This window comes from Eschrichtius robustus, chromosome 17 (assembly GCF_028021215.1).
Source record: "Eschrichtius robustus isolate mEscRob2 chromosome 17, mEscRob2.pri, whole genome shotgun sequence".
Taxonomy (NCBI): Eukaryota; Metazoa; Chordata; class Mammalia; order Artiodactyla; family Eschrichtiidae; genus Eschrichtius; species Eschrichtius robustus.
The window spans coordinates 4725683-4751001 of NC_090840.1; the positions used below are offsets into that span (position 1 = coordinate 4725683).

Below are 25319 nucleotides of genomic sequence, written 5' to 3' on the forward strand. Positions count from 1 at the left end.
GTAGAATAGAAAATAGAGCAGATCGCATGAAGAGAGTATATACACTTTTGATGAAATAGTATATACCTGTAATGTATATACTGGGTGGCAAAATGCATTTCTTGCTAGCAATAAGAATCAAAACTTTGATAGCCTAAAAATATACCTTGAAAATACTAGGAACCTTGAACATAGTAGGTGTGTGAAGTTGAACTTAATAGTGACCAAGAGCCAAGTGATATATTTTAGTGCTTTCCAAATTATTGGAGAAAGATGCTCTGTAATGATGATAGCTAACATTTGTTGAACTTTTATTATGTAATAAAAATTATTCTAAGTACTTTACATCAAGGCCCAGTGAATCCTTACAACAACCCATTTTACAGAAGAGGGAAATGAAGTCCAGAAAAGTTAAGTATCTTGTTTGAAGAGAAGGGTTATTTACATAGTCTTAAAGGAGTCCTCCCAAGACATTTATCAATTACAAAGTAAAAAATAGCAACTTTGTGGTGGAGAAACCTAACAGACACCTCCTTAGCCACGTGATCAAAGTCACCACCGCCAATAATAAAACACGTCAACATCATGAACCTCGGATACAATGTGCTGAGAAGGACCCACCATCAGAGGGATTCTTATCAAAAATGCACAACTTCAATCAACTTATGGAAAACATCAGATCTAAATTAAGAGACAGTCTACGAAATCACTGAGCAGTACTCTTCAGAAGTCTGAAGGTCATAAAAGACTAAAAAACCGTCAGAGATTGGAGGAGACGTGACAACTAAATGCAGGATGGGATCCTGGTAAAAGGACACTGGCAGGGAAAGTGGTAAGATGTGAATAAGATCTGTAGTTTGGTTGATAGTGTTATACCACTGTTAATCTGATAACTACAAATGGTTATGTAAGATGTTAACATTAGGGGAAGCTGAGTGAAAAATAGGAACTCTGCACTATTTTTGCAACTTTTCTGTAATTCTAAATTTTTTTAAAATGAAGTTTAAAAAATCATAATTGTTGCAAAAGGAAGGAAGGAGGAGGAAGAGGGAGAAGGGAGGGGAGAAGAAATCAGGTAACCTGTCCAAGGTCCCCTAGCGGTGACTGGCAGAGCCTGGTTTGAACTCAGGAGTTGGACCCAGGAGTCCTTCCCTGGGGGAAAGACAGAGGAGGGGGAAGGAAACTCTTACCCAACTGAAGGACAGCGAGAATGTTCTCTTGAAACCCCAATTTAATTTTCCCATAAAAAACTCTACTACATATGGTTTAATTTATAGGACCCTTTTAGTGAATAAAATATGTCCATTTCTTTAAAAAATAATAGTAAAATGTGAAGTAAAAAAGTCAAAATTTTTACAGTTTAAAGGCTGTAAGCAACTTGAGGGTAGGGGCTTCATTGACAGACTACCTAGAAATGCAGGTATTTAAGAAATACCAAATTCATGTTTCTTGATGTAGTAGAATCAGATTTTTTTGAAAAATGATAGAGCACTTACATAATATACAGTAGAGGGTAAAATTTAACTTCAAAACAGGAAACACTGGATAGATTCTTATACAAAGATACTTATAGTAACCGGTTATAAACAAACAACAGTTCAATAGGTAACTAAATTAGTTACAGGATTTACAGAGTCCATAGGGTCCTTATAAGTCATGTAAGGAGGCTTAGCGACATGAAAATACTAGTCTGCCACACAAATAAAAAACAATGAACACACAGAATTCAACTGCATGGTAAATTTTAGGTGACTATTATTTTCTTCTTTATTTTTACTCGCCACATTTTCTAAAATGAACATTTTTATTAGTTAAAAAATTCCTCTGAAGATTCTTTACAAAGCATAAATTAAAACTGATTTGACATCCATACAAAATCCAAATATGAACACAAACGCCTTTTGTGTATGTCACTAAAGAACACAGTGAAGAAACTCATTTTAAAAGGCATCACTTATCTTAATAAAATATGTTAAATTATTATAAATAAAACATTAAAACATGGTAAGAACTCTATATTTTACTTCCTCTGAGCCATAGGTGCATATTTTTAAATACCTCAGAGAAATAAATAATAAATACCTCAAAATTATATATGCTCCTACAAAATAAGTTTAACACTTGAATTTATCCACATTAAATCATGTCTCCTGAAACAGAAAAAAATTCAAATTCCCTACAATATCTATTACCCTGAAGTATAGGGGGTTATAAGTGGGAGGGGGACATAGTTTCCCGAGTACTGTAAACGAGGCCACTGAACTTCTGTCTCACTGCTTTAAAGACAGTGAACAAGAGCAGTCCACACAGACACGGTCTCTGGTCACGGAATGCTGAAACAGCACCCCCCCCTCAGGTGAACAACCACGAGCAGGTGTGAGAGCTGTACGGACTGGCAGGGGCATGCGTACTAGTGGGTAAATACTAAGAATTCAACACATCGACGGCATGTGGTTCCTGTTTGCATAGCTGCTGACAACCACTACTCTGAACCTGAGCCCAACCGGGGACAAGCCTGCGGCACAGCACAGATCAGAGGAGCGCAGGCCTGGAACCAGGAATCGGAGGCTGCATCCTGGCCCTTCTCCCTGGTGCCCTGGCGTGCCTCGGGCACATAACAACCTCGCCGTTCTTCAGTTTCCTTATGGGAAAACTGTAAAAATGGAGATAACACATGGACTCTCTCTACAGCGTTATAAGAACTGATGCATGTTAAGCATTTGACTGTATGGCATAGTCAAGTGCTCAAAAAAGATTTGCAGGCATATGTAGGATTAAATGACAACACATCAGCTGAGTAAGTCACACAGCAAACGGAAAACGGGTAAATTTTGGTATACATATTATATCTAATTTAATATTATTACTATTTAGTATTATTTAATATTTCATTTTTTAAAAATCTCTACACTGGGAAAGTCAAACTTATTTTGAACAAAATGGAAGTAAATGCAAAATAAAGCATTTTCAAAACAGCTTTCTATACTGTTTTAATTCATCTCTTACTCTCTTAGATTCTTAACTATTAATTTTTTATTTGAGCTTATATTAATAGTCTACATTATTACGTGGTTCTCTGTTTAATGGAAACTAGTGTGCTCAGAAAAAATCATTTTAAGAAAGACATATATATGCACAATGCATGCAAACAGGTAACAGGAAATAGTAACTATCCCTTCCATTATATTTTTCAGTATTTCCTCAATCAACAAAATGGAAGGATAACACGGTTTCAGCGCCACCCACACAAACAGGAGCCCAGAACTCAAAGTAATCTCGCTTACCGTGCCAGACGGCCGCGTGTCCATCCCACAGCGTTGCCACCGTCTTCCTGGCACCGTCCCATAAATTATGAGAGTAAGCTTCTTTTAATACATTCTTCTTCTTATAAATGTGTAAGAAAATAATAGTAAGGTAGAGAAGAAAGATAGTAAAGTAAGGAAGTATTAAAAGTATGAGTGGTGTAAAAACCCACAAGAGATAGTTTGCAAAATTCCAGTAGTCCTCCAATTGTTCCACACCAAACCATTCTTCAAGTACGTGGATCAGACAGGTCATGTAGGGCATGGAATCCTGTCCCGTACCACAGGTTTGGTTTTTGTCTATCATTTTTCTTTAGGTGAAAATGACAAATTCAGTCTCTTTCTTCGACGTCATGGCAGGTCTTTAATTTAGCCACTAAAAGGGAAAAATAATCCAAAGTTATTCTCTTCACAGCTGAAATGTTAAATGTTTTAGCCTACATGAATACTGTGTAGTCCATTCTTAGTACCAAAAATGAGTAGATTGTTAACAGTTAACTTTGTTGCAGATTTAAATGTGAGAATGGGTTTCATTTGTGAAGCGTGTTGGGTTTAGCTTCTGAAATAACTCACAAGCTACAATTACAAGAGGAAAAAAAGCTGATGAATGAAATTTCAGATTGATTTTAATAATTTGACTTATATCTTAAGTGGATCATACTGAACGTTTGTATCTTAAACTAAGTTATGTTGAGATAAACTATTCTTCATAGAAGAAAACATCAATATCTGATTCAATAAAAGTAACCCAATTCTTAGGAAATGATGACATACATTTTTAGATATTACCTTTTACAAGCAAGTTTATAGAAAAGCTCTCTGTTCCTCTGACATTATACAATAATACAAATTTGTCAGTGTCATTTTTATCTTATAGTCACTAAAATTTCTCTTGTATCTTAAATGATTGAAAAAATACAGCATACAATTATTCTGTCATTCTCTAAACCATTCACTTAACTTACCAGAAATTAGATAAATATCTTGTCCCAAGCTTCAATGTCTGTCTTCTGAAAAACACAGTATATAAAAGGAAGAAAAATATGATTTAAAAAAAGATAATCATTAATACCCAGAGATAGAAGTTCCATAAAATAAATGGCAAGACACATTCACCCATGTGTGACAATTATGCTTACAGCCCTATACCAGTGTATTACAATTAAAAATTATACTCACACTACCAATGCTTTTAGTGAGGACACCTGTATACACTGTTTTAGCTCCACACTATAAAGCCCCACCTAAGACATTTTTTAAATTCACAGCTATAGAAACTTTGCTTCTTCAGAGAAAAAGTATGAAGTTAAGATGTGTAACAGACTCTGTCTCTTTTTAGTCATTGCCAGATAATAAGCTGATGGTCAAACATGATATTCGATGATACAATTATATTAGCCCTCATGATCATGTTCTCCTACGTAAGATTTCCTTCTTCCATTGCTATTTTCTCTGCTTCTGATTCTACCCTTAGAGATATTTTATCATTATTCCATACCATATAAACTTTAATGAAAATCATCTCAAGTCCTTTGAGGATGAGGCAGGAAATGAAAAAATGAAAGAAAGGGATGGAGGGAGAGGGAGAGACAGATATACAAGAGCAATTACATGTTGTCTTGAAGCCAAGATTATCTTGCTAATAACTGGCATATTAGCAGGGCACAGAATTGACTTGTTCTTCCAGGGTTAGAGGATTTAGTCCAGTTTCCTTGTAACCAATAGCATTTATCTGTGAGAAATCTGGGCCTGTTATGGTAACAGAAGGTGGACACAGCAGCACACATTAAGCCCACAACCTGTGTTTTATTTACATCACATTTTAATCAATCCATCTAAAGAGGCAAACGGCTAAAATTTACCAGTGTTTGATCATTTAGAGTGCAACATGGCAAAACTTACTACTTTTTAAAATGAGAGCTTTCCTCACTAGGATGGCTATATTCAAAAAAAAAAAAAAAAGGAAAATAACAAGTGTTGTTGATAATATGGAGAAATTAGAACCTTCATACATTGCTGGTGGGAATATAAAATGGTGCAGTCACCATGGACATCAGTTTGGCAGTCCTCAAAAAGCTAAACATAGAGTTACCATCTGACCCAGTAATTTTAGTCCTAGGTATACACCCAAGAGAACGGAAAACATATATTCACACAAATATCTGCATACAAGTGTTGACAGCAGCGTTATTCATAATAGCCAAAAAATGGACAACCCAAATGTCCATCCACTGATGGATAAAAATATGCTATACCCAGAAAACAGAATATTATTCAGGCACAAAAAGAAATGAAGTACTAGTTCATACTACGATATGCTTGAACCCTGAAAACATTATACTAAGTAAAAAAAAGTCAGATACTGAAGGCCACACCTTGTATGATGCCATTTACATGAAATACCCAGCACAGGCTAATCCACACAGACAGAAAGGTTAGTGGCTGTCAGAGGCTGGGGGAGGGGACAATGAGAAGTGACTCCCAATGGAAACAGAGGTGTCTTTGGGGGATAATGAAAATGTTCCGGAACTGGATGGTAGTGATGGTGTGTTGTGAATATACTAGAAACCACTGAGTTGCACATTTTTAAATGGTGAATATTATGATGAACTACATCTCAACAGAAAGAGCTTTCAAATATTGATACATAAAAATTTACAATTGGGGGCTTCCCTGGTGGCGCAGTGGTTGAGAATCTGCCTGCCAATGCAGGGGACACGGGTTCGAGCCCTGGTCTGGGAAGATCCCACATGCCGCGGAGCAACTGGGCCCGTGAGCCACAACTACTGAGCCTGCGCGTCTGGAGCCTGTGCTCCACAACAAGAGAGGCCACGATAGTGAGAGGCCCGCGCACCGCAATGAAGAGTGGCCCCCGCTTGCCGCAACTAGAGAAAGGCCTCGCACAGAAACGAAGACCCAACACAGCAAAAATTAATTAATTAATTAATTAATTAATTTTAAAAAAAAAGAGTCAAAGAAAATGATGCCAGATCATTTGTCAAAAAAAAAAAAATTTATGATAGCTTCTCAAATATGTTAAAAGAAGCTTTTCCCAGGCTTGAAAACCAATCATTTTCGTGATCTGACCCTTACTGCTTAATACAATTGTCCCAAGAATCTAGTCTCAGGACTTCCCTGGTGGTCCAGTGGTTAAGACTTCGCCTTCCAAAGCAGGGAGTGCAGGCTCGATCCCTGGTCAGGGAGCTAAGATCCCACGTGCCTTGCAGCCAAAACACCAAAACATAAAACAGAAGCAATATTGTTACAAATTCAATAAAGACTTTAAAAATGGTCCACATCAAAAAGACTTTAAAAAAAAATCTAGTTTCATTTCCAATTTTTAATAGGATTGTAAAATCTTGTGATTTTAAAACCTTCTTTAGTACCTCGCCCCACCCAAATTGGTAAAAGAACTATACCTCTTGTGCATAGTTACGTTCTGATTTATTACACACACTTAACACACACAGTGGAGGGGAGAGGGACAGTGCAAAGGCAGACTCCCAGGGACAGAGGCTATGCGGACCCCTCGCAAGATCCAGCCGTCTGCTAGCAGCGTCCAAGTGCTGCACGCAAGGACCTGCTCCAAAAATGATCAACCCTGAATTTGATTTAAAACCTTGCAGAACAGAAAACTCAAAAGGTGCCCTTTCCACCATCAAAACCGTTCATCGAAATGCTAAAAAGATCTTCCTTACACTTACTTCATTGGAATCTTCCCCATGGACCTAGCTCTGTACCATTGAACCTCTTCCACTAGACAACCTCTCAAGTGGTAGGACAGCCATCACAAAGCTACAGAATCCTCTTTTCTAGTCAGAATCCTTATTAATCCTTTCATCCACCCCTCGGACCTGGTTCCGTAACCTTTCACCACTCAGGTCACGCCCTGTGACTGACTCTGCTTACCCAATATCGAGCAGAGCAGGTAGAGTAACCCGCCTGGGCCTGGGTTTGCTAAGATCGATAAAACTGGGATAAAAGTAGAACTTAGATACACTACTTTAGATGATGGAGGTGCCATGGAGACGACATCCCGCAGGCAAGGGGGTAAGGAGGAGAGGGCTGCTACGTTATACAGCGTGGTCTGGGAAGGCTTCTCTAAAAGGATGTTTGAGCCAAGACCTGAGGACGTGAGGAAGCAAACCGTGTGGGCATTTGGAAGAGAATTCCAGCTGAAAGAACAGTGAGTACAAAGGATGTGCACTTGGGGTGGTCAGCAAAGCAGTCAGGCTGAGGAAGAGGGACGGGGCGGAGGGGGGGGCAGTCAGAAGTGGGGAGCACTGCAGAACTTTGTGGGCCAGCTTTCACCTAAGTGAGATGGAAAAGGCACCAGAAGGGTGGGTTCTAAATGACTGCTGTGTGGAGAATACATTGCACAGGGAGCAAACAGGAAGTTATTGCAGTCACTGAGATGAGTGATGAAAGTGGCTGGGACATGCGTGCCAGAGTGAGGGCTGTAAGACATGATCAGCTTCTGGATATATTTTGAGGATAAAGCCAACAGGATATGCTGGTGAATGCATGCAGAACGTGAGCGAGAGGGGAAGTCCGATATGGCCTCACGGTGTCCAGGCAACATGGGTTTGTATCCTGGGAGGCTCTGCCACTTACTGTGTGACCCAGACAAGTTACGTAACATCAGTTTCTCCATCTATAAAATGAGAATATCAACAGTACCTACCTAATGAGACTGTCGTGAAAAAGCTCAGAAGAGTGCCTTCCACCATAAAGGCACTAAACAAGTGTTACTATCACCATCATCATCATCGTCAGCTTGCTTGTGAGAGGATGGAGTTGCCAGAAGAACAGGTTTAGACACCGCAGGAATTCCTGGCCATCAGGAATTCAGGTCTGAACATGTTAAGATTCTACTGGACATCCAAGTGGAGATGTTCAGTAGGCAGCTGGACACAAGCAGAGTTTAGCAGGAAGGCCAGGGCTAAAGAAATATACCTGGGATTCGGTGACATATAGACCAGTATTGAAAACCTAAAACTAAGGAAGATCCCTTTAGGGAATGAATATAAAATAAAAAAGTTGCCAAGACTGAGCCTTGGGGCATTCAACACTTTAGAAGCTGGGAAGCCAATGAGGAACCAGCATTCTCCTTCCAGGCGTGGCATCTTGGATGTCAAAGTAAGAAAGTGTTTCAGGAAAGAAGGAGTCCTCAGCTGTTTCATATGACTGACTCTGGGAGGTCTAGTAAGATAAAGATCATTGATCCTTGGATTTTACAACACAGAGGCACTGACAAGCCCTGATAAGAACGGTTTTGATAGAGAGGGGATAAAAGTCAGGTGGAGAAAGTTCAAGAAAGAATGGGAGGGAATGAATTGGAAATAGCAAATACGGACAACTCTTCAGAGGATTACTGTTGCACAAAGGAACAGAAAAACAGGTGGGTATCCAGAAGGGAATGTGGATCAAGTTTGTTGTCTTACGATGAACAAAAATACAGAAGTTTTTAATACCAATGATGATGTATCAGTGGGAGAACGAGAAATGCACGATGCAAGAGAGATTATTGTTGAGGCCTAGGCCAGAGGGGATAGAATACAGTGTATAAGAAAGAGGATGCCCCCAAAAAGACTTACATCACTCGGTTTTTAATTCATTTACTCAATAAATATTTATCAAACAAGTATGTAGTTTGCGCTCGGCACTATTCTAAACACAGGGGATATGTCACTAAATAGATCGTTATATGAGAAAACATATGTAAAAGCACTTAGAATAATATGCCTAGCACATACTAGGCACCTAACCAATGCTGGCTAACTAAACACAGATGGATGTAAACTCTGTTCATCCAAATTTTTGACAAAAATGTGGACCAAGACAGTGTCCTAAAGTTTGTCACTAGAGAACTATCAAAGGAATTTAAATAACAAGCTTTTGAATTGATAAAATACTTACTTATGATAAAATGGGAAAATGGCCTTAGAACTCAATGAATACAACCTCTTAATTTTGCGGAAAAGTTAATAATAGAAAGCCAAGTTGACTTACCCAGTTACTAAATTAATTCAGTGAAAAACCAAGAGCCATAATTAAAACCCAGTTCTCCTACTTCCTACTCTGATTTTCATTATACTTCAAGTCTCTCTCTCTCTCTCTAACAGAAAGGCTGAAAATATTAAGATTGCAATTTCTATCTTCCCTCTACTTCTGCCTGGCTCTTCTTCCCCTCCAATTTACCATAGGCTGTACGTGACTCCCTACCACTTTATTTTAATCCAATAAAAACTGTAATTGTTAAAAGATGTTTTGGGGGATATATAATATTTTAGTTACCAAAATTCTAGGTTTATTTCCTAACCCCTCCCCCCAAGAAATCTCCAATGAAACAGTCCTATGCATCACATATTTTCCCATCTGGAATTCACGTAACTTGTAAGAAGAAGTTGACAAGCTGAAATATCAGCATGTTGACATTGATGGCAAGGAACATTTACAATAATTAACTTTATAGATGTTTAAAATCAGAATATTTCAAAAACTAATAAAACAGGATTTTTTTGTTTTGTTTTCTACAAAAACTTAAAGAACTAAATCTATTCCTTTTTTTTTTTTTTTTTTTTAACCATTACTGGTACTTTTAGCACCATGGATGGTAGCAGATTCATTTCTTACTTTTAGTATATGAGCCACATTGAGGATGTGCTGAAAATGCCAATTACAAGAAATACTCACTGAAACCCAAATTAATTTTCCCTTTTCCTTTTTGCAGATTTAATAATGGTTCAACAGGGCTTTTGTACTCAGTTTTAGTGAGTACACTCTACTTCAAACCATCAATAAAACTGAAGTTTAATATTTCAGTTACGATATCTGGCAAACTCAACCATTTTATCTCTAAAGCAATATCTTTTGGATTTCAAGCTTCGAACTCTAGGTTCTGAGATGAATTACCTTTCAAGGTGGTTTTTTTTGTTGTTTTTTTTTTTCAATCCTAGAATGTCCTAGCTAAAATCTTCCACTCTGTCTCATAATTATTGTTCCACCCTTATTTTCTTAACTATCCTCATCCCCCAAATGTTAACACGACCGTACTGGTGTAACTGTGCAGCAGTCTTATCTTTTTGAGTCACTAACATGAGTAAGACAGCAGTAAGGATGCGGGAATAAACATTTCATTTGAACATTAACCTTCTACTTCCACTCACCAGTAAATGCGGCCAAAATATTAGGGGCCATTCTAAACGTCTGGATTTTATCTTAGCTCTTACATATTCTAAAGGAATACCAAACCAACTCCGGCATCCATCGCACAAGCCAAGTCCTAAGTGCTCCGACAACCTTCAAGTCTGAACGTGCTTCAGGAGGAAACCGCCTGGGCGATCTCAACCAATGCCACGCACCAAACACTGATTGCTTTTTTCAAATCCAGCAGCGCTGCTCCAGTTTTCGACATCCTGGTTTGTGCACATGTATCTTTCGTATATAATCAGCAGCTGGAGGGCTGAGCCCTGTTTCACAGGCTGCAGACTCCGGAGACCGAAACAGTGCCAGGCGCCTCCAGAGCACAGACGCACCCGGACTATTAACAGCACAGGTGAGAGGTCTGATACCTACTTCGGTCCTTCCAGCAGTCCGAGGAAGCAGGTCCTACGAATCATCCCTATTTACAGATGCTCACAGCGAGGCCCAGGAGGGTTCCGTGGCCCGCCCGGGTCACACAGGTGGTATAAAGGGGCATCGACCAGGACTCCCTCCGGGCCTGACGTGTGTGGACGCGACCCCCTCCCCACGACCACCTTCAGCTTCACACAGTGGGCTCCACTCGCCTCCCCATCAGAGCGGCCCCGGGAAGCCCAGGGACCTGCAGGGACGGGGGAAGGCACCTCGCCCCGACCCAAGTGGAGGCCGCGCCCGCCGAACTGCAGCGTTTGGGGCGCGAGGGGAGATGCGGGCCGAGGTGAATGGGCTCGTTGTGGACCCAGGCAGGGCCTTCCCTCCCGGCCACTCTGGGGCCCCAGCCGAAGCCCGAGTCCGGCGGGAGGCCGGGGACTCCGCGCGGCCCCGGCGAGACGAGAAGCGCGGCCGCGGCGCCCCGGCCCCGGAGGCTGGCAGGGCGCCGAGGAGCGCGGGGAGGCCCAGGCGGGGACGACGCACCTCGGGCGGCAAGCAGACGGGGCTCGGCTCGCCCTCGCCCCGCAGCAGCGGCGGGAGCTCCTCGGTGGCTCACCCGGGGAAGCGGAGGCACTCGAACGGCCGTTCTCCCCGAGAGACCCGGAAGGAAAAAGCCAAGCGCCGGCTGCAGCCCGAGCAGCGTTGAGTGTGACACCGCCCGTCGCCCCGTCCCTTCCTGTGCTCCACCCCCGGAACCACTTCCGTCTGCGGCTTCTCCCGTGCTCCGGGCTGGAGCGCTCCTGGGCCCGTTCCTCCCCGGCAGCCGGGCGCGCTTCCTGTCCTCCCCTCGGTCCCCAGCAGCCGAACAGCGGCCGGGAGGCCTTCCCGCGCCGTCTGCCGCGTGGCCGCCTCCTCTGAGGCGCTGCGATGTACTGCGAGAAGTGGAGCTTCGTGGCGGAGATGTGTCTCTTCCTTGAAGACCTGCGGGAGGGCTCCTGCATCCTCTGCCTCTGCTCCAGGGCGTTTGTGGAGTAAGTCGCACGCGGGCCTCTCGGTTTCCCGACCTGTAGGGGTTGGGGTGGCGATGGATCCCCGGGAGCGGGGCCAGAGTGTCCGACCGTCGGGCACAGTGGTGCCTGAGAGAAAGGAAGAACCGTCCTCGGGCTTTACGGCGTGCTCGCCCACGGCCCTGAAGTGATGGAGTAAGTCTGCTCTGCGGGCTGTTAGGAGAGAACGTGGTGGCCCGGGTTTGTCATTTTACACTCGTCAACTGAGGGGACGGTCACAAGCTGCGGGGAAGTGAAATGAAAGCGATCTGGGATGTGATAGCACAGGGTGGAGGTTTGAAGATGAGTAACGTTTCTGGTTAACATCTTTTTTTTAAACCTTAAGGTTTATTAAAGCGCAAATGCACATAAATAGAACTTCTCATTACCCGGGAGAAAAGATTTAACTATAATCACATCAGTTTTTGAGCCGTGCTTATTTTTGGAAAATACTTGTTTCGGCCACAAATTGCCCTGCGTGGCAGGCAGTTAGTGGGTAGGAAAGCACTGACTCAAGAATTGGATTTTAGGGATTTTTTTTTTTAATATATATATATATTAGGTGTGTGAGTTCCACCACTTAATCCTTTTTTTTTCTTAATCTCTGAGACAGGTATATCTACCCTAATCCTCTCACTGGCTTATTGTTAGATTCAACTTGTGGAAGTGAATTTTATGTGGTACTTTTAATATAGTTTATTTAGAATTATAGAATTAAGGTAGAATTTAAGTTGGAAGGAATTCTCACTATTCGCCATGTGTTTTTGTGGAGTAATCGGCAGATTAATCCGGAAAAAAAAAATTAGGCGCTGTATTAAATTTAATGAAAAAATATTGTCGTCTGGGGACTTCCCTGGCCGTCCAGGAGTTGGGACTCCGCGCTCCCACTGTCGGGGGTTCGATCCCCGGTCAGGGAACTAAGATCTCGCGAGACACAGGGCTCGGCCAAAAAAAAAAAAAAAAAGCAACATACTGTCGTCTCTGTATTCATGCAGGCGTGTGTTCATTCAGCGAATTCTCTCTGTGCTCCGTGGTGGTAGGTACTGGTTAGCACTGGGGTATCAGGCACAGCCTCCCTACATCCTTAGAGTTTACTTTCTAGCAAAGGTGATCAATATTAAGACAGCAGGTACGTAATTATTTGGTTAATTATAGTTGTAAGTACAAGATGGGAGAGAAATGCCAGGTGCTCTTATAGCAAAAACCCAACCTTCTGCCATGGATCACAGAGATTTCTTAGAGAAAGTAGCGTTTGAAAAGTGGTCCAAAAGGTGAGTGGAAGTAAACCAGGATATGTTTGAGTGGGCGGAAACATCCCAGCAAGGCAGAACTCTGTAAAAAGCCTCGAGGGAGCAAAAGAAAGCCTGTGAAAGGGAAACGAAATGACTGGGAAAGAAAAATAGAAGACAGGATTGGTGAGATACGCAGGGTCTAGACATGCAGGACTTTGTAGAAGACAGGTTCAGATTTGCATCTCTGAAGATGCCTCTAGTAGCAGCAATGTGCGGGCCTAGAACGAAGCTTGTATACATACCAGCCAAGGCACATCCTTAGTTCTTAGCGTGCAGCCCATTTGAGTCTTGGTGCCGTCTTCATGAAGTCTCCTTCCCAAAAAAGAAAAGAAGGGGAGGGAATATAAGTTATGAAAAGTTGAGAAAAAGAGCTTACCTGTAGAAAACAATATGCAACTGGATTTCAATTAAAGCCACTTTATTTAAAACACAGTTGGGAGTTCCCTGACAGTCCAGTGGTTAGGACTCAGCACATTCACTGCCGGCGCTGGGTTCAGTCCCTGGTCGGGGAACTAAGATCGCGCAGCCAAAAACAACAACAGCAAAAATAATTCAGTTGCCGTATAAATCACCAGTTACGTTGCATTTAGTCTTTTTGAGCTAAAATGTGCATTCTTTTCATTACAGATAATTTCATACCTTTCTTAAAACTTGGAAGCTCTACTTCACTTTTTTAAACTACCTTCTAAGTTCAAAATAGGTAAAGAGAAAAGAATGGCTTGGTCTTTTCCTTTAGATCAGTTAATGCTCAAATTATAACCCTTTAGAACAAAAAGATCTTGGAGATACAGTCTTAGAATTGTCGCCAATAGTCATTGAAAAGTCCTTGGGAGTGGGAGACATGCTGGAAGCTCAGAGGCTCGTGAGTATAACCCTGATTTTCTAGGTAGGGGAAAAGTCTGTTTTCAAACTCTAAGACCAGTACATTTGATTGTGGGCCAACTTCAAATAGATTATGAAACTGAAAGGTCAGTCCCATGTAGCAGAAAACAGAAAGTGAGCTTTAGTATAGGTGCCAAATAACTGCTCGGTAATTAAGAGAAGATTATTTTCACACCTCCCCTCAAAGGCAGGAAATAGAGCATAATATTGTAACTAATTTTTATTTTCTGAGGACATTACATTAACATACTGTCTTATGAGTTCAGTAATTGGAGTAATAATTCTGTCTCATCTACACACTTAATTTTCTTTCTATACACTATCTATATGAAGTGGACATATAATTACAGTGTTACAGGGCTGTTAAAAATAACCGTTACAGGACTCCCCTGGTGGCGCAGTGGTTAAGAATCCGCCTGCCAATGCGTGGGACACGGCTTCGGGCCCTGGTCCGGGAAGATCCCACGTGCCGCGGAGCAACTAAGCCCGTGCGCCACAACTACTGAGCCCGCGCTCTAGGGCCCGCGAGCCACAACCACTGAGCCCACGTGCCGCAACTACTGAAGCCCGCGCGCCTAGATCCCGTGCTCCGCAACAGGAGAAGCCACCGCAGTGAGAAGCCCACACACCGCAACGAAGAGTGGCCCGGTTCCTGTCTGAGCCAGCTACCCCTGAGGTTCCCAAAGGGCGGTTCAGTGTGTCCATCACTCCTACGTTTGTTCGTTAGTGTTCTCTGTGGAACACTTTCCCTTCTCTCCCCGTTGTTTGTTCACTCGCTTATTTCTATTAACATGGCCTCTGGACTGTTAATTTATGAACGGATATATCGTCACTATCATCACTTATTTTGGTGTTCCTTTCATCTCAGATGGCTGGTGGGAGCCCCTTGAACCGGCCCCTGTATCCTTTCGATGGGTCCCTGGCATTCTTTGAGCCCTTCCTAACCTTCTGGCACAATAATGTAATTTTCCAGCCTGCGCTGCAGCATGGAAGTGCCGTTTCTCCCAGGTGCCCCGGTTCCTTTTCGTGGAGAGCAGTGTTTAGAAACTAGGACTTGGGTGCTTGCTGTGCTCATTGCTGCTGGGTGTTCAGTGCTTCTGCACCCTGGGCAGACACAGTTAGGCGGGCTACAAGCGCATTTTACGTACATACACAAACGCGTGTGTTGGAGAATCTTGGCTGTCGTGATCCTCAGCGCATTTACTTATTTGCTCGGTGTAATCAGTCTTGCAACCATATCGGCCCTCTTCTCCACCTGACACCTTCATGCCCCATACCCTCGGGTACCGGCGGGCACACCGTCGATGCCCTTCTGTGGCTGCCCCCGCCCCCAGGCCCCAAGTTGCTGGGGGTCCATGGGCATGCTGCCAGAGCACATCTGCACTTCATCCCCTCCCCCGTTCGCTGTCCTGCTAAGTCACCACCTACGTTACGTTTTATAAAGTGTCAGAAGATAAATGGGGGATAGGAAATATATCAAGTACACAAGAATTCTGTTTTGTTGAATTTGTCGTTGCTCCCATTAGAAAAGTGGTATTAGCTATTACTTGCAGATGGCCTTGTCATGGCAGTTACGATGGAGTTTATTACAGCTTAATTTACCGGTAGGAAGATAAGAGCAAAATTACCCCCTTCCCTTTATTTTAAGTGTTCTGTTAGGTTTATTTTGCTTATGAAATTCCTATCTTAGTAAAGAAAAAATTTAGAAGTAGATATGTAAAGAAAAGTTTACCTATTCACTTTTTAAAACTCATTGAGACTGAATTGTTTTATTTCGATGCATGTTTCAGTTTAATAAAATAAGAACTTAATTTTATGTTAGTCCCCCAAAACAACCTTAGCTCAGACCATGAATATCCTATCTACTAGGCAGTGGATAATTTGGCCTATTTGCAAATGGACTAGGGTCTGCGTGTGGGTTTATAAAGGTGTAAGATAAATCTTTTCACATTTATGCTCACTTTCTACAGCACATTTAGAGAATATTTCACTGTTTGTATATTACAAGGAGGATCAGAGTCTTTCCCCAATATCCAGAACTGCCACTTAATTTTAATAAATTAGTAGTTATCATCATAGCGTGCTTTGCATGTGATATATACCAAATGCTTCACGTGTGCAGTCAATCCTTATGAGAACCCTGTGAGCTATGCATTATTACCTCTATATTACAGAAAGAAAAATGTATCAGCAGATAGCTTTTCTGTTTTTTAACCCTTTTATTAATCTATGCTGCCTTAAGCTTGTTTTCTCACTAAATTTATAGTTTAATTTTTTTCAATATTGACTGTTTAATTTGCTTCACAGAGATCGGAAATCGTGCAGTTTGGGATTAAAAGGCTACTACGTTGAAGACGATGGCATCAGTGCAGGTAATACAGTATGAAGCTACATAGCCCTTTTTTTGCTAAGACTAACCATGGTAGTGTACAGAGGAGAGGCGGAAGCAAAGCAAGGAGATTACTTGCCTGGCCGTAGTTTGCGCAGCTGCCTTACTTGGGAAAGCTTTCTGGGCTGCTCGTGTGCGGCAGTTGAGCTCCGTTTCCTCCGGTCGGCGTGCCCTGGCCCTGGCTTAGGTTTTGGCTTGTTGGGGAAGGCTACCAAGGCATCAGAGCCACCCTATGCTAACGGCCTCCTTGTTTAAATGCTTCAGCAGTTTTGTACATAAACCATTCAGGATAAACTCCAAGTGGACAGCCACAGTCTTTTGGCTGAAGTAAAGAGGCCACAGTCTGGCTTAACTTTCCCAAATAGCAAATAGAATTTGTTCTGCGCTTTGAGCCTCACCTAGTTACCCGAAAACCATCTTGGTCTCTGTCAGACTTCCCTCTCCGGGCCCCATTTGTCCTTTCCACACAGATCTTTTGTGTTTCTCCGGACACGGGGAAAACTGCGGCCCAAGTTGCAGGCTAAAATCAGCACAAGTAGCGTGTCACGTTACCCTCGAAAACCCCCACCTCTCACAGTGATGGAGCAAATCGCTGCCTCTTCAGTTACACGCTGGATGAGACGTTTGGTTACATTTCAGTGTTACGTTGTACAAATAAGGTTTCTCTAGACCCTAGGGTCCCACCTAACACAAGAAAACACGCACACCATGAGAGGAGCACGGAGGTGAGCCGACCCACATTCCCTGTTTTGCTGTCTGCTGAGCTTTCACAAGTTCATTCAGTGGAATGGCAAGTGGAATGGCCTTCATTATTTAGATAGGTGTCTCTTTCCCCTCTTTCTTTTAATAGAATTTGTGCACTTAAGATGTCTTTTTCTCAGTCTCCGTCTTTGCAGTGGGAAGATTCCCTGTTCTGTTGCCTAAGATCATGTAGCTGGAGTGCAGCGCAGCCCTAGTTGAGTATGCTGATATATAAAGTGTTTTGTCTCCCATTTTAAAATAGAGCATTTGGATGGCATTTGGCCAATTAGTGGTATGATCTACTTTTAGATAACCACATTAGGATAAAGTAAAACGTGTTTTGTTGTGATAAAGCAGGTTTTCTCTAAGACCTAGAATCAGAGAGCTTGAAAGGATCTTGCAGTTCAGTAGATTTCAGACTTTTAACAGCAGAACGTTTTCATTAAGTGAACTTCCCCACAGAGTCCCAGGGTGTAAATCCAGTCGTGACTGACTGAAGTACCCGTGAAGGGCCTGAAGACCTACCTCTCATCTCCCTTATTAACAGCTCCTAAAATAACTCCACGCGTCATCATTTTAAATCCACTGATGGAGTGCAGCAGTGCTGCAGATGGGAACGTGGAAATGTAGACATTTTCCCCGGGGCCGCCCTGCTGCGTTCCCTCGTGCGTCCTCAGTACTGTGCCCAGCGCCCAGCGAGAGGAGGTGCCCCGCGGAGGGAGCTGAGTGAGCAGCCGGTGGACGGCGGCCGGCAGAGCCGGACTAGGGCTTGTCTCCTGCTTCTTAGTTGGCTGTTTTCTCACAAGTCCATATTCCCATCAGTTCCTTTTTTTTTTTCCTTTTATTTTTCTTCCCCTTGAAAACTCACATCGGCACACCTTTACTTCGGGCAAGTCATGTAATAACTTTGGGTCTCAGGTTCCTTTTCTTTAAGATGAGGGTGATGAAACCTGCGTCTAAATTTTCTCTAAAACTAAGCTAATGTAACAGTGCTGTGTGTAGGAGAGCAAGCTGCAGAAGAGCAAGAAGGCGGTCGTTCCCAGGGCACTGCAGAGTCACGTGACAGCAAAGCCGTAGACCCAGATGAAAGTGAACTTGATTCTGAGGCTGAACTCATGAGAAGCATGGGACTGCCACTTCAGTTTGGTAGGGCGTCTGCACATAAGAATTTTGAGGTAAGTATTAGTTTACTTTGCTTGTTTCTGTTTCTTAGCTTTCTTCATAAAATATCACGTGGAATCTTTTTATCCCAAATCTAATGCATTCATGAATTAGGGCACTTCACCTCTTTTTAAACGTACGTACATATTTATAAGTTAACGAAAACTGCAAGTTGTGATATGTCCCAAGTGTGATTGTTCCTCCTCTTGGAAACGTGGATAGCAAGATTCACTTGTTGGTGTAACTGAAACCCAGGTTGGGGGGTTGAGGGTATTTTGTTTAGTTTAATGTCGAAATAGATTTAGATTCTACTTCTTATAGTTTCTGAAGTATAATTTATATTCAAGTTATTGACCTTTGTAGGTGTCTATGAATACTAGAAGCAAAGTTAAAATAAGAAAGAAAAAGAAGAAACATCAAAAGAAGTACTTAGATGAAATTAAGAGAGAATCTTGGAGACACGAATGTGAGGAAGACGACATTTTGGCTCCAGATGATCCGTCTTCATCTGAGAATGAGAACACCAGAAGGTGTAAACTTCGAACCAAAAAAGACATTGAAGGTGAGAATCTTCCTGCTGAAAATGCATTATCTCCAAAGCTGGAAATTACGGAGCTCTGGGAGAAGTACTGGAAGGAACACGGGGGGGAACTGCTGTGGCAAAGCTGGGAAGAAAAGCATGCAGGTCAGGCGCTGTGCTCAGAACCCTGGAACGTCCCTCATACGAAGCAGGAATGGGAGCAGCATTATAGCCAGCTGTATTGGTATTATTTGGAACAGTTTCAGTATTGGGAAGCTCAGGGTTGGACTTTTGATGCTTCACCAAGCTGTGATACAGATACTTGTGGGTCTAAAACAGAAGTTGACAGCAAGAAAGACGAAAATCGCACGAAAGCAGATGAACTTTCTTCTCCATCTTCATCAATGGGTAGCGAAAGCTCTAGTTCAGGTGATAAAGATCATAACGAAATTCTTGATGGACTTAGTAATATAAGTCTGAATTCAGAGGAAGTAGAACAGAGCCGGTTGGATCCCTCTGTGAGTTGTGATGAACAGCAGTGTTTAAGTGAAGTTCACAGCGGAAGAGAATGCCCTGCTTCGGGCCAAAGTGAACCACGTAATGGAGGAACCAAGGAAAGCAGCTTGTCTGGGAACAGAAGCACGAGCCAACCAGCTCAGGGTAAGACTGGCCAAGATTTATCCTGCTGAGTAATGGGTAACAAAATTAGTCTGTTTAGCAAAATGACTAACACTAATCCTTTATGGTAGAGTTAAATAATGCCCGCTACATTTTATGGTGTAATGGTGAAATGATCTAATCCATCTTACTTTTACGTCACAAGTTATTATCCTTTTATGTAAATAAAAAGAACATTTGCATAGGGTTCTCAAAAGTATCAGTCGTTCCTCTTGCACCTTGGTGGCCAGTGAATTACAACTTGGAAATCCATTAAGAAATCTAGTTTTAGAGTGCGCTTGGAATGTCCAAGTTTCTCTGGAGCAGCTAAGTTTATAGGAGACGTGCTAAAGAGTCGCTGTGAGCATACGTTTGCCGTTAGGCAAATCTGAATGGGGGTTGTGTCTGGAATTCGCTCGGGGCAAGTGAAGTCTTGCCCTATAGAGAGTCTCAACAGGGCATAAGATTATTTTGTAACTGAACGGATTGATTTCAGGATTCTCATAAAATATCCAGGATGAGGAACTTGGTTGACTCCTGCCTGAACGGTTAAGAAATAATTGTTGAGCAGACTGGTGCCAGTGTCGGGACTAAAGAAAACCAGTGAGAGGTGAGCTAGGAGAGGCTAGAGTAGGCAGACAAAAAGGCTTTTGTGAGGAGAAGGGGACCATCAACTGGTGCAGCAGAAAAGTGGGAGAGGAGGACATTTTTATAACCTGAGCTTCTCCTGAAGCCCACTGACTTGTTGTCTTGGCATCCTTGATGTTTGGTGCTGGAAAAGTCTGGTTTATAGCAACTTTCTTCTCAGCCTCATTCATATACATACAGCAAAAGGTTTTGGCTTTTTACTTAACAAGTGGGTTTGCTTTGCTCCTCTCAGATCACTGATCTTACTTCATCCTACAGTTTCCTTTAGAGAGTTACTAATGAGCTTCTCTGTCCGCTTACAATGGAGCTTCCTTCAGTATGGTGTTCTCATTCCTTTCTATTTTGCTGTCATTTTCATCCTTTTTTAATGTGAGTATTTTATATTAGTCTTTTGGTAAGTCCCGTTCTTACTTTGACCAGAAACCTTGGAGTATGCAGATTGGTCAGTAACTGCTTCACGTTCCTCCTTTTGATTACCCTCCCTTGTCTTCCTACCTTTTTCCTTTGTTAAACATAGTGAACCTCACGGTCTGTGCCTTCGTGTTGCCTGTGTTCTAAGGTGTGTGTATAGACTGTTCCTATTGCATGCTCCCTTAGGTAGGTATATAATTAGACATTTCTGCAGTTGGCTCCAGTGTGAGCAGCATCAGGATCCATTTGAGAATTCTAGGCTTTGATTTGTTTTGGATCCTCCTTGAGACCAAAACGTAAGGCATGCACTGCATCTCTCCATACGTATGTGTTCTACTGTTTGCGGCTGGGGTCTCCTGAAATAGCCCGTCCTCACACAGCAGAGCTCCCGCTGTCTCCAGGGTCGGCCCCTCTCCACTTCCGGTCCCACCCGGCCACCTGGCTCCGGTCCGAAGGAATACAGAACAGACACGTGGCTCAGCGGAGCCACCGCAGGTTATAGACACTCTTTTTAAATGGTGGCGTTTGTCTTTCTCTTACTTCCATTATTACTTTAAGAGCTATATTAGAGGCAGTTAGATGTATTTGCTTCTTAATAAAGAGAAGTTTTTTTGTTTTTTTTTTCCTCTACTGAGCAGCACAAGCACTTTTAGATCTTTTTTTTTTTTTTTTTTTTTTAATTTATTTATTATTTATTTTTGGCTATGTTGGGTCTTCGTTTCTGTGCGAGGGCCCTCTCCAGTTGTGGCAAGCGGGGGCCACTCCTCACTGCAATGCGCAGGCCTCTCACCATAGCGGCCTCTCTTGTTGCAGAGCACAGGCTCCAGACGCGCAGGCTCAGCAGTTGTGGCACACGGGCCTAGTTGCTCCGCGGCATGTGGGATCCCCCCAGGCCAGGGCTCGAACCCGCGTCCCCTGCACCGGCAGGCAGATTCTCAACCACTGCGCCACCAGGGAAGCCCAAGAAGTTATTTTTAATCAAATGTGACCATGCCATTTTTAGAGTCATTTAGATTAGAATCCCATCAAAATGTGATAGCTAACAGCTCTCACAGAGGTAACTTTGTGGATTAATTTGTATAGGTTTAGACAGCTGTGAAGAAAAAGTAGTTTTACAGTTCACTTTTTTTTTTTTTTTTTGGCCGCACCTCAATGCTTGCGGGATCTTAATTCCCCGACCAGGGATCGAACCCGGACCACAGCAGTGAAGGCGTGAAAGCGCCGAGCCTTAACCACCAGACCACCGGGGAATTCCCTGTAGTCCCCTCTTTAAGTAGTTAGGTCATGGAAACTTTTAGACTTGAATAAGCCGAGCTGCACACTCTGCGTGTAGATGCGTGGAATAGATAGATGTGGTCTAGCGTACAGTTCATTGCAGGAGAGGCCCCGAAATACTTTGATCGCCTTTGCAAATGCCGGAAGGGTTGTCAAAGCAAGGGCGGAAATCAACTGCAGTTACCTCTACCTCTTTAGATTCGCAAGAGTCATCGGAAGCAAACACCGTCAAAGGCAGACGACGCCTCATCGGCACCGATGGAGACGAGAGTGGCGAAGGTCCACCTGAACAGAAGCCAAGCAAACTCAAGAGGAGGCAAGTCGCACACTGCCTCTCTCCGCAGAACGTGTCAGCAGCAAGCTCTAGAGGCTCGGCAGCTTCGTACACAAAAGCGTGCCTCTGCCTTCCAGATGGTATACGCTGCTTGTTAACGGCAGAGACTCTGCGTGTACCTGCATCCTCAGGCCCGTGTACCCTCTTGTGGGTCCTCCGTAAATGTTCAGTGAGCTTAACTTAATTCGCAAGCGTTACTTCTCCTCGTCTGCATGTGTTGCTGCCGCCCAGGTAGTAGGGATCACTAGAAGGTATCCCCAAGAGATGGGGATTGCTGAGTTCCTTATATCGCAACCTTCTTAACCGTATTTTTTCTTTTGTAATTTTCTTGGTTGGATCGCTACTTCTCAAATGTTTCCGTGTTTGTTTTTAAGGAAAACCTCTAGAGATATCACCTAGGAGATTAGTTAAGGCTGCAGGTTAACGGGTGTTTTCCCAAAAGAAAATGGGGCAATTTATATTTGTTCAGGAATAGAGATAACTACTTGACATGGTTAAGATTTGAGTGCTCATTACTGTGTCCCAAACACCGCTAGGTAATTTATCTCATTTGGAAAATCCTGGTTAAAGTACTCTTCTTCCTGTCGTCCTGGGTTTGTGAACTGCGGTTGATTGTCGTGCTGGGAAAAATTTGCATGGGTTGACCGTACGTACCTTTTAATATTTGCCTGAACCGGTGGGCCCTGGAGATACTGGCGTATTTATCGCTGTTTGCTTTGTTTATTTGTTTAGCCATGAACTGGACATCGATGAAAACCCGGATTCAGACTTTGATGTTGACGGTTCCCTTCTAGGATTCAAGCATGGCTCAGGACAAAAGTAATTTTCCATAAATGCCGTTGTCTTCCTGAGATCTTAACCACTTCAGCCATCCTAAAGCTCTCTGGTATCCAGATAGCGAATAATGGTTATGTATTTCATAACATTTGAGGTGTTACAATTAAAGCACTAACCTCTCTTGCTAGTAAGAATTGTAGAGCTATCACCGTACATTTGATATAGTCACATGTATTAACTCAGTTGCACTTCATAGCAATCCAATGTTTTTATTCTACAAAATTGTAATCATGTCTGTGTACTTCAGCCATATAGTCATTTAAGGCTGGAGTTCATAAAAGTTAATAATATAAAGGGTTTTCCTGATAACTGCCACATTTAAATTCCTGGCAGAATTTATTTCTACCCACGTGTAATTTTATTGAGAAGTTACTTAGGTAGCTCTTGCTGGTATACACTCATAGAGATTTATTCTGTTACCTGGGATTTAACTACTCTTCTATTTTAGAGCGCCCAATTTCACTTAAAAGAGAAGGATAATACACACTTTTTATAAAGAAGTTTATAATATAGGTAGACGATAACAACTGACATTTAAAACCAAACTGTTCATAGTTGGTTTATAAGTGCTAAGTTATATATTACACTGTGGGTCCCTAATAGTCTGTAAGAGAGGCAATTAGTGAGGCTTAATAGAGTCAGCGAAGGCTTCATAGCAGACACATATCTATTATTTTAGTAACGGGGGTTTGCTTCTTAGGTTAGTTCATACTGATTTAAGAATCTAGTGGCCACTTTTAAGACAATTTCAACATATCCAGGTACGTGTTAAAAGAGCTTTGGCATCACCTCACTGTGAGAAAAAATTATATTTCCCCAACATGCGTTGGGGTTATAGTTTCCTGCTGTTTTTTATTACATTTTACAATGTAGTTTCTCCTTTCTGTTATCTGTAAGATATGTTGATATTCCCACCTTTGGTGTTTCACATTTACTTGAGAATTAACGTACAAGCTAGACCTTAAAAAGTCCTCTGCATTCTTCACTCTATTTCCTAATTTCCATAATTTAAAAAAAATGAAATTAAAATAGTGGCTGCTACTAGGAAAATAGTGAAAATTGTTAGTTCTCTTCTCTCTTCATATAAGGAAGCAGATTCCGAGACCCTAAGGTTTGAGTCCACTTCTTTTGCTTTGGTCACAGATATGGTGGAATTTCAAATTTCAGTCACCGGCAGGTCAGGTATCTACACAAGGATGTGAAGTACAAGTCAAAGTACTTGGACATGAGAAGACAAATCAATATGAAAAACAAACACATCTTCTTCACTGAAGAGCCAGGAAAAACTCTTTTCAAGAAAAGCAAAACTTTGAGTAAGGTATGTATAAATTTTGCTTTATATTTACAAATCGAGTCTCATTTTTGTGACCTTTGACTCCTTAAAGTTTCTGTTTGCAAACAGGAACCCTGTGTCTACCAGATATAAGGGTACCTACAATGCTTTTCCATTTGCTTCCTAAAGGCTTATACTGCGTGCCTAAATTTGAAAAGAGGGTAATGGGGGCTGATACGAGAGGGGGTTGCTTTGAAAGCTACATAGGAGCAGCCTGTGGCGCAATCGATAGGCAAAATCGCCTTGTGTGTGGTAACGGCTTGTCTGTTTCAGGCTAAGCAGGATCCTGGAAGTCCAGTTTCTGATGCAGCGGTTTATTGAAAGGCTTAATCTTGAGGTCATCTAGAGGTGATCGATCAGACTTTGCACTAACAAGTTCATCCAAATGGCATGAGCCTCAAGGCTAATTTAGTGATTCACATTGTTATCTGGAGTATTTATATCCCCTCTCTTTGTTGTACCTGCCTTCTGTGTACCTGGAAAACAAAAGTAATTAGTAATTAGTAATTAGAATTGCTTTTGTTTGGTTTGATGAGTGATCCTTCTCCAGTATAGGAAAAAAGCGCCATTCAGTGAGCAGAATTTTGTATCTGTCACCTCTCCAGCAGCTCTATAGAGCAATGGAACAAAATCTCAGGTCCCATGATGACTTTGTTTTACCCTTAGGGTACATTATCCTTCCTTAACGTCACCATTTTTCCAAAACATGCTACAAATTTATAGCTGGTTTTATTTTTATTATATTTCAGATTGGTTGGTTACTGGTCATATTTTAATATTTTAGTGGCCCTGGTTATATCTGGAACAAATTTCCCAGTATCAGTTCAATCAGCCCGACGGGCCTTTTTATAATGTGTTGGATGTGATGGTTCCCATGCATTCATCTGTAGCTGAAGAGCAGAAACATAACTGCCACGTCCTGCCGAGGAAGAAAGTT

At 42.3% G+C, this 25319-nt stretch overlaps 2 protein-coding genes across 13 annotated transcripts in view; one reads left to right on the forward strand and one right to left on the reverse strand.

The window, feature by feature from the left end:
• Positions 1–11518, reverse strand: part of TMEM68 (transmembrane protein 68) — a 32749-nt gene extending 21231 nt beyond the window's left edge. For 2 of the 6 annotated variants that reach the window (XR_011070657.1, XM_068525351.1), the window contains exons 1-3: positions 11400–11513; positions 4247–4291; positions 3264–3657 (exon numbers count right to left, since the gene is read on the reverse strand). Coding sequence is in view for 5 of the 6 variants with exons in the window: in XM_068525351.1 (XP_068381452.1) it covers positions 3264–3588 (325 nt within the window). In the remaining variant the exon portion in view is untranslated. Of the gene's footprint in view, positions 1–3263; positions 3658–4246; positions 4292–10859; positions 11292–11399 lie in introns of those variants that run through there. The other 4 variants (XM_068525353.1, XM_068525352.1, XM_068525355.1 and 1 more) reach the window with 4 other exon arrangements.
• A 113-nt stretch (positions 11519–11631) lies between these two features.
• Positions 11632–25319, forward strand: part of TGS1 (trimethylguanosine synthase 1) — a 39783-nt gene continuing 26095 nt past the window's right edge. Inside the window, exons 1-7 of one of the 7 annotated variants that reach the window (XM_068525346.1) lie at positions 11632–11887; positions 16384–16448; positions 18197–18381; positions 18731–19547; positions 22077–22194; positions 22945–23031; positions 24193–24367. In XM_068525346.1, coding sequence (XP_068381447.1) covers positions 11784–11887; positions 16384–16448; positions 18197–18381; positions 18731–19547; positions 22077–22194; positions 22945–23031; positions 24193–24367 — 1551 coding nt within the window. In that variant the 5' untranslated portion in view covers positions 11632–11783. Of the gene's footprint in view, positions 11888–14627; positions 14764–15504; positions 15681–16383; positions 16449–18196; positions 18382–18730; positions 19548–22076; positions 22195–22944; positions 23032–24192; positions 24368–25319 lie in introns of those variants that run through there. The other 6 variants (XM_068525344.1, XM_068525345.1, XM_068525347.1 and 3 more) reach the window with 6 other exon arrangements.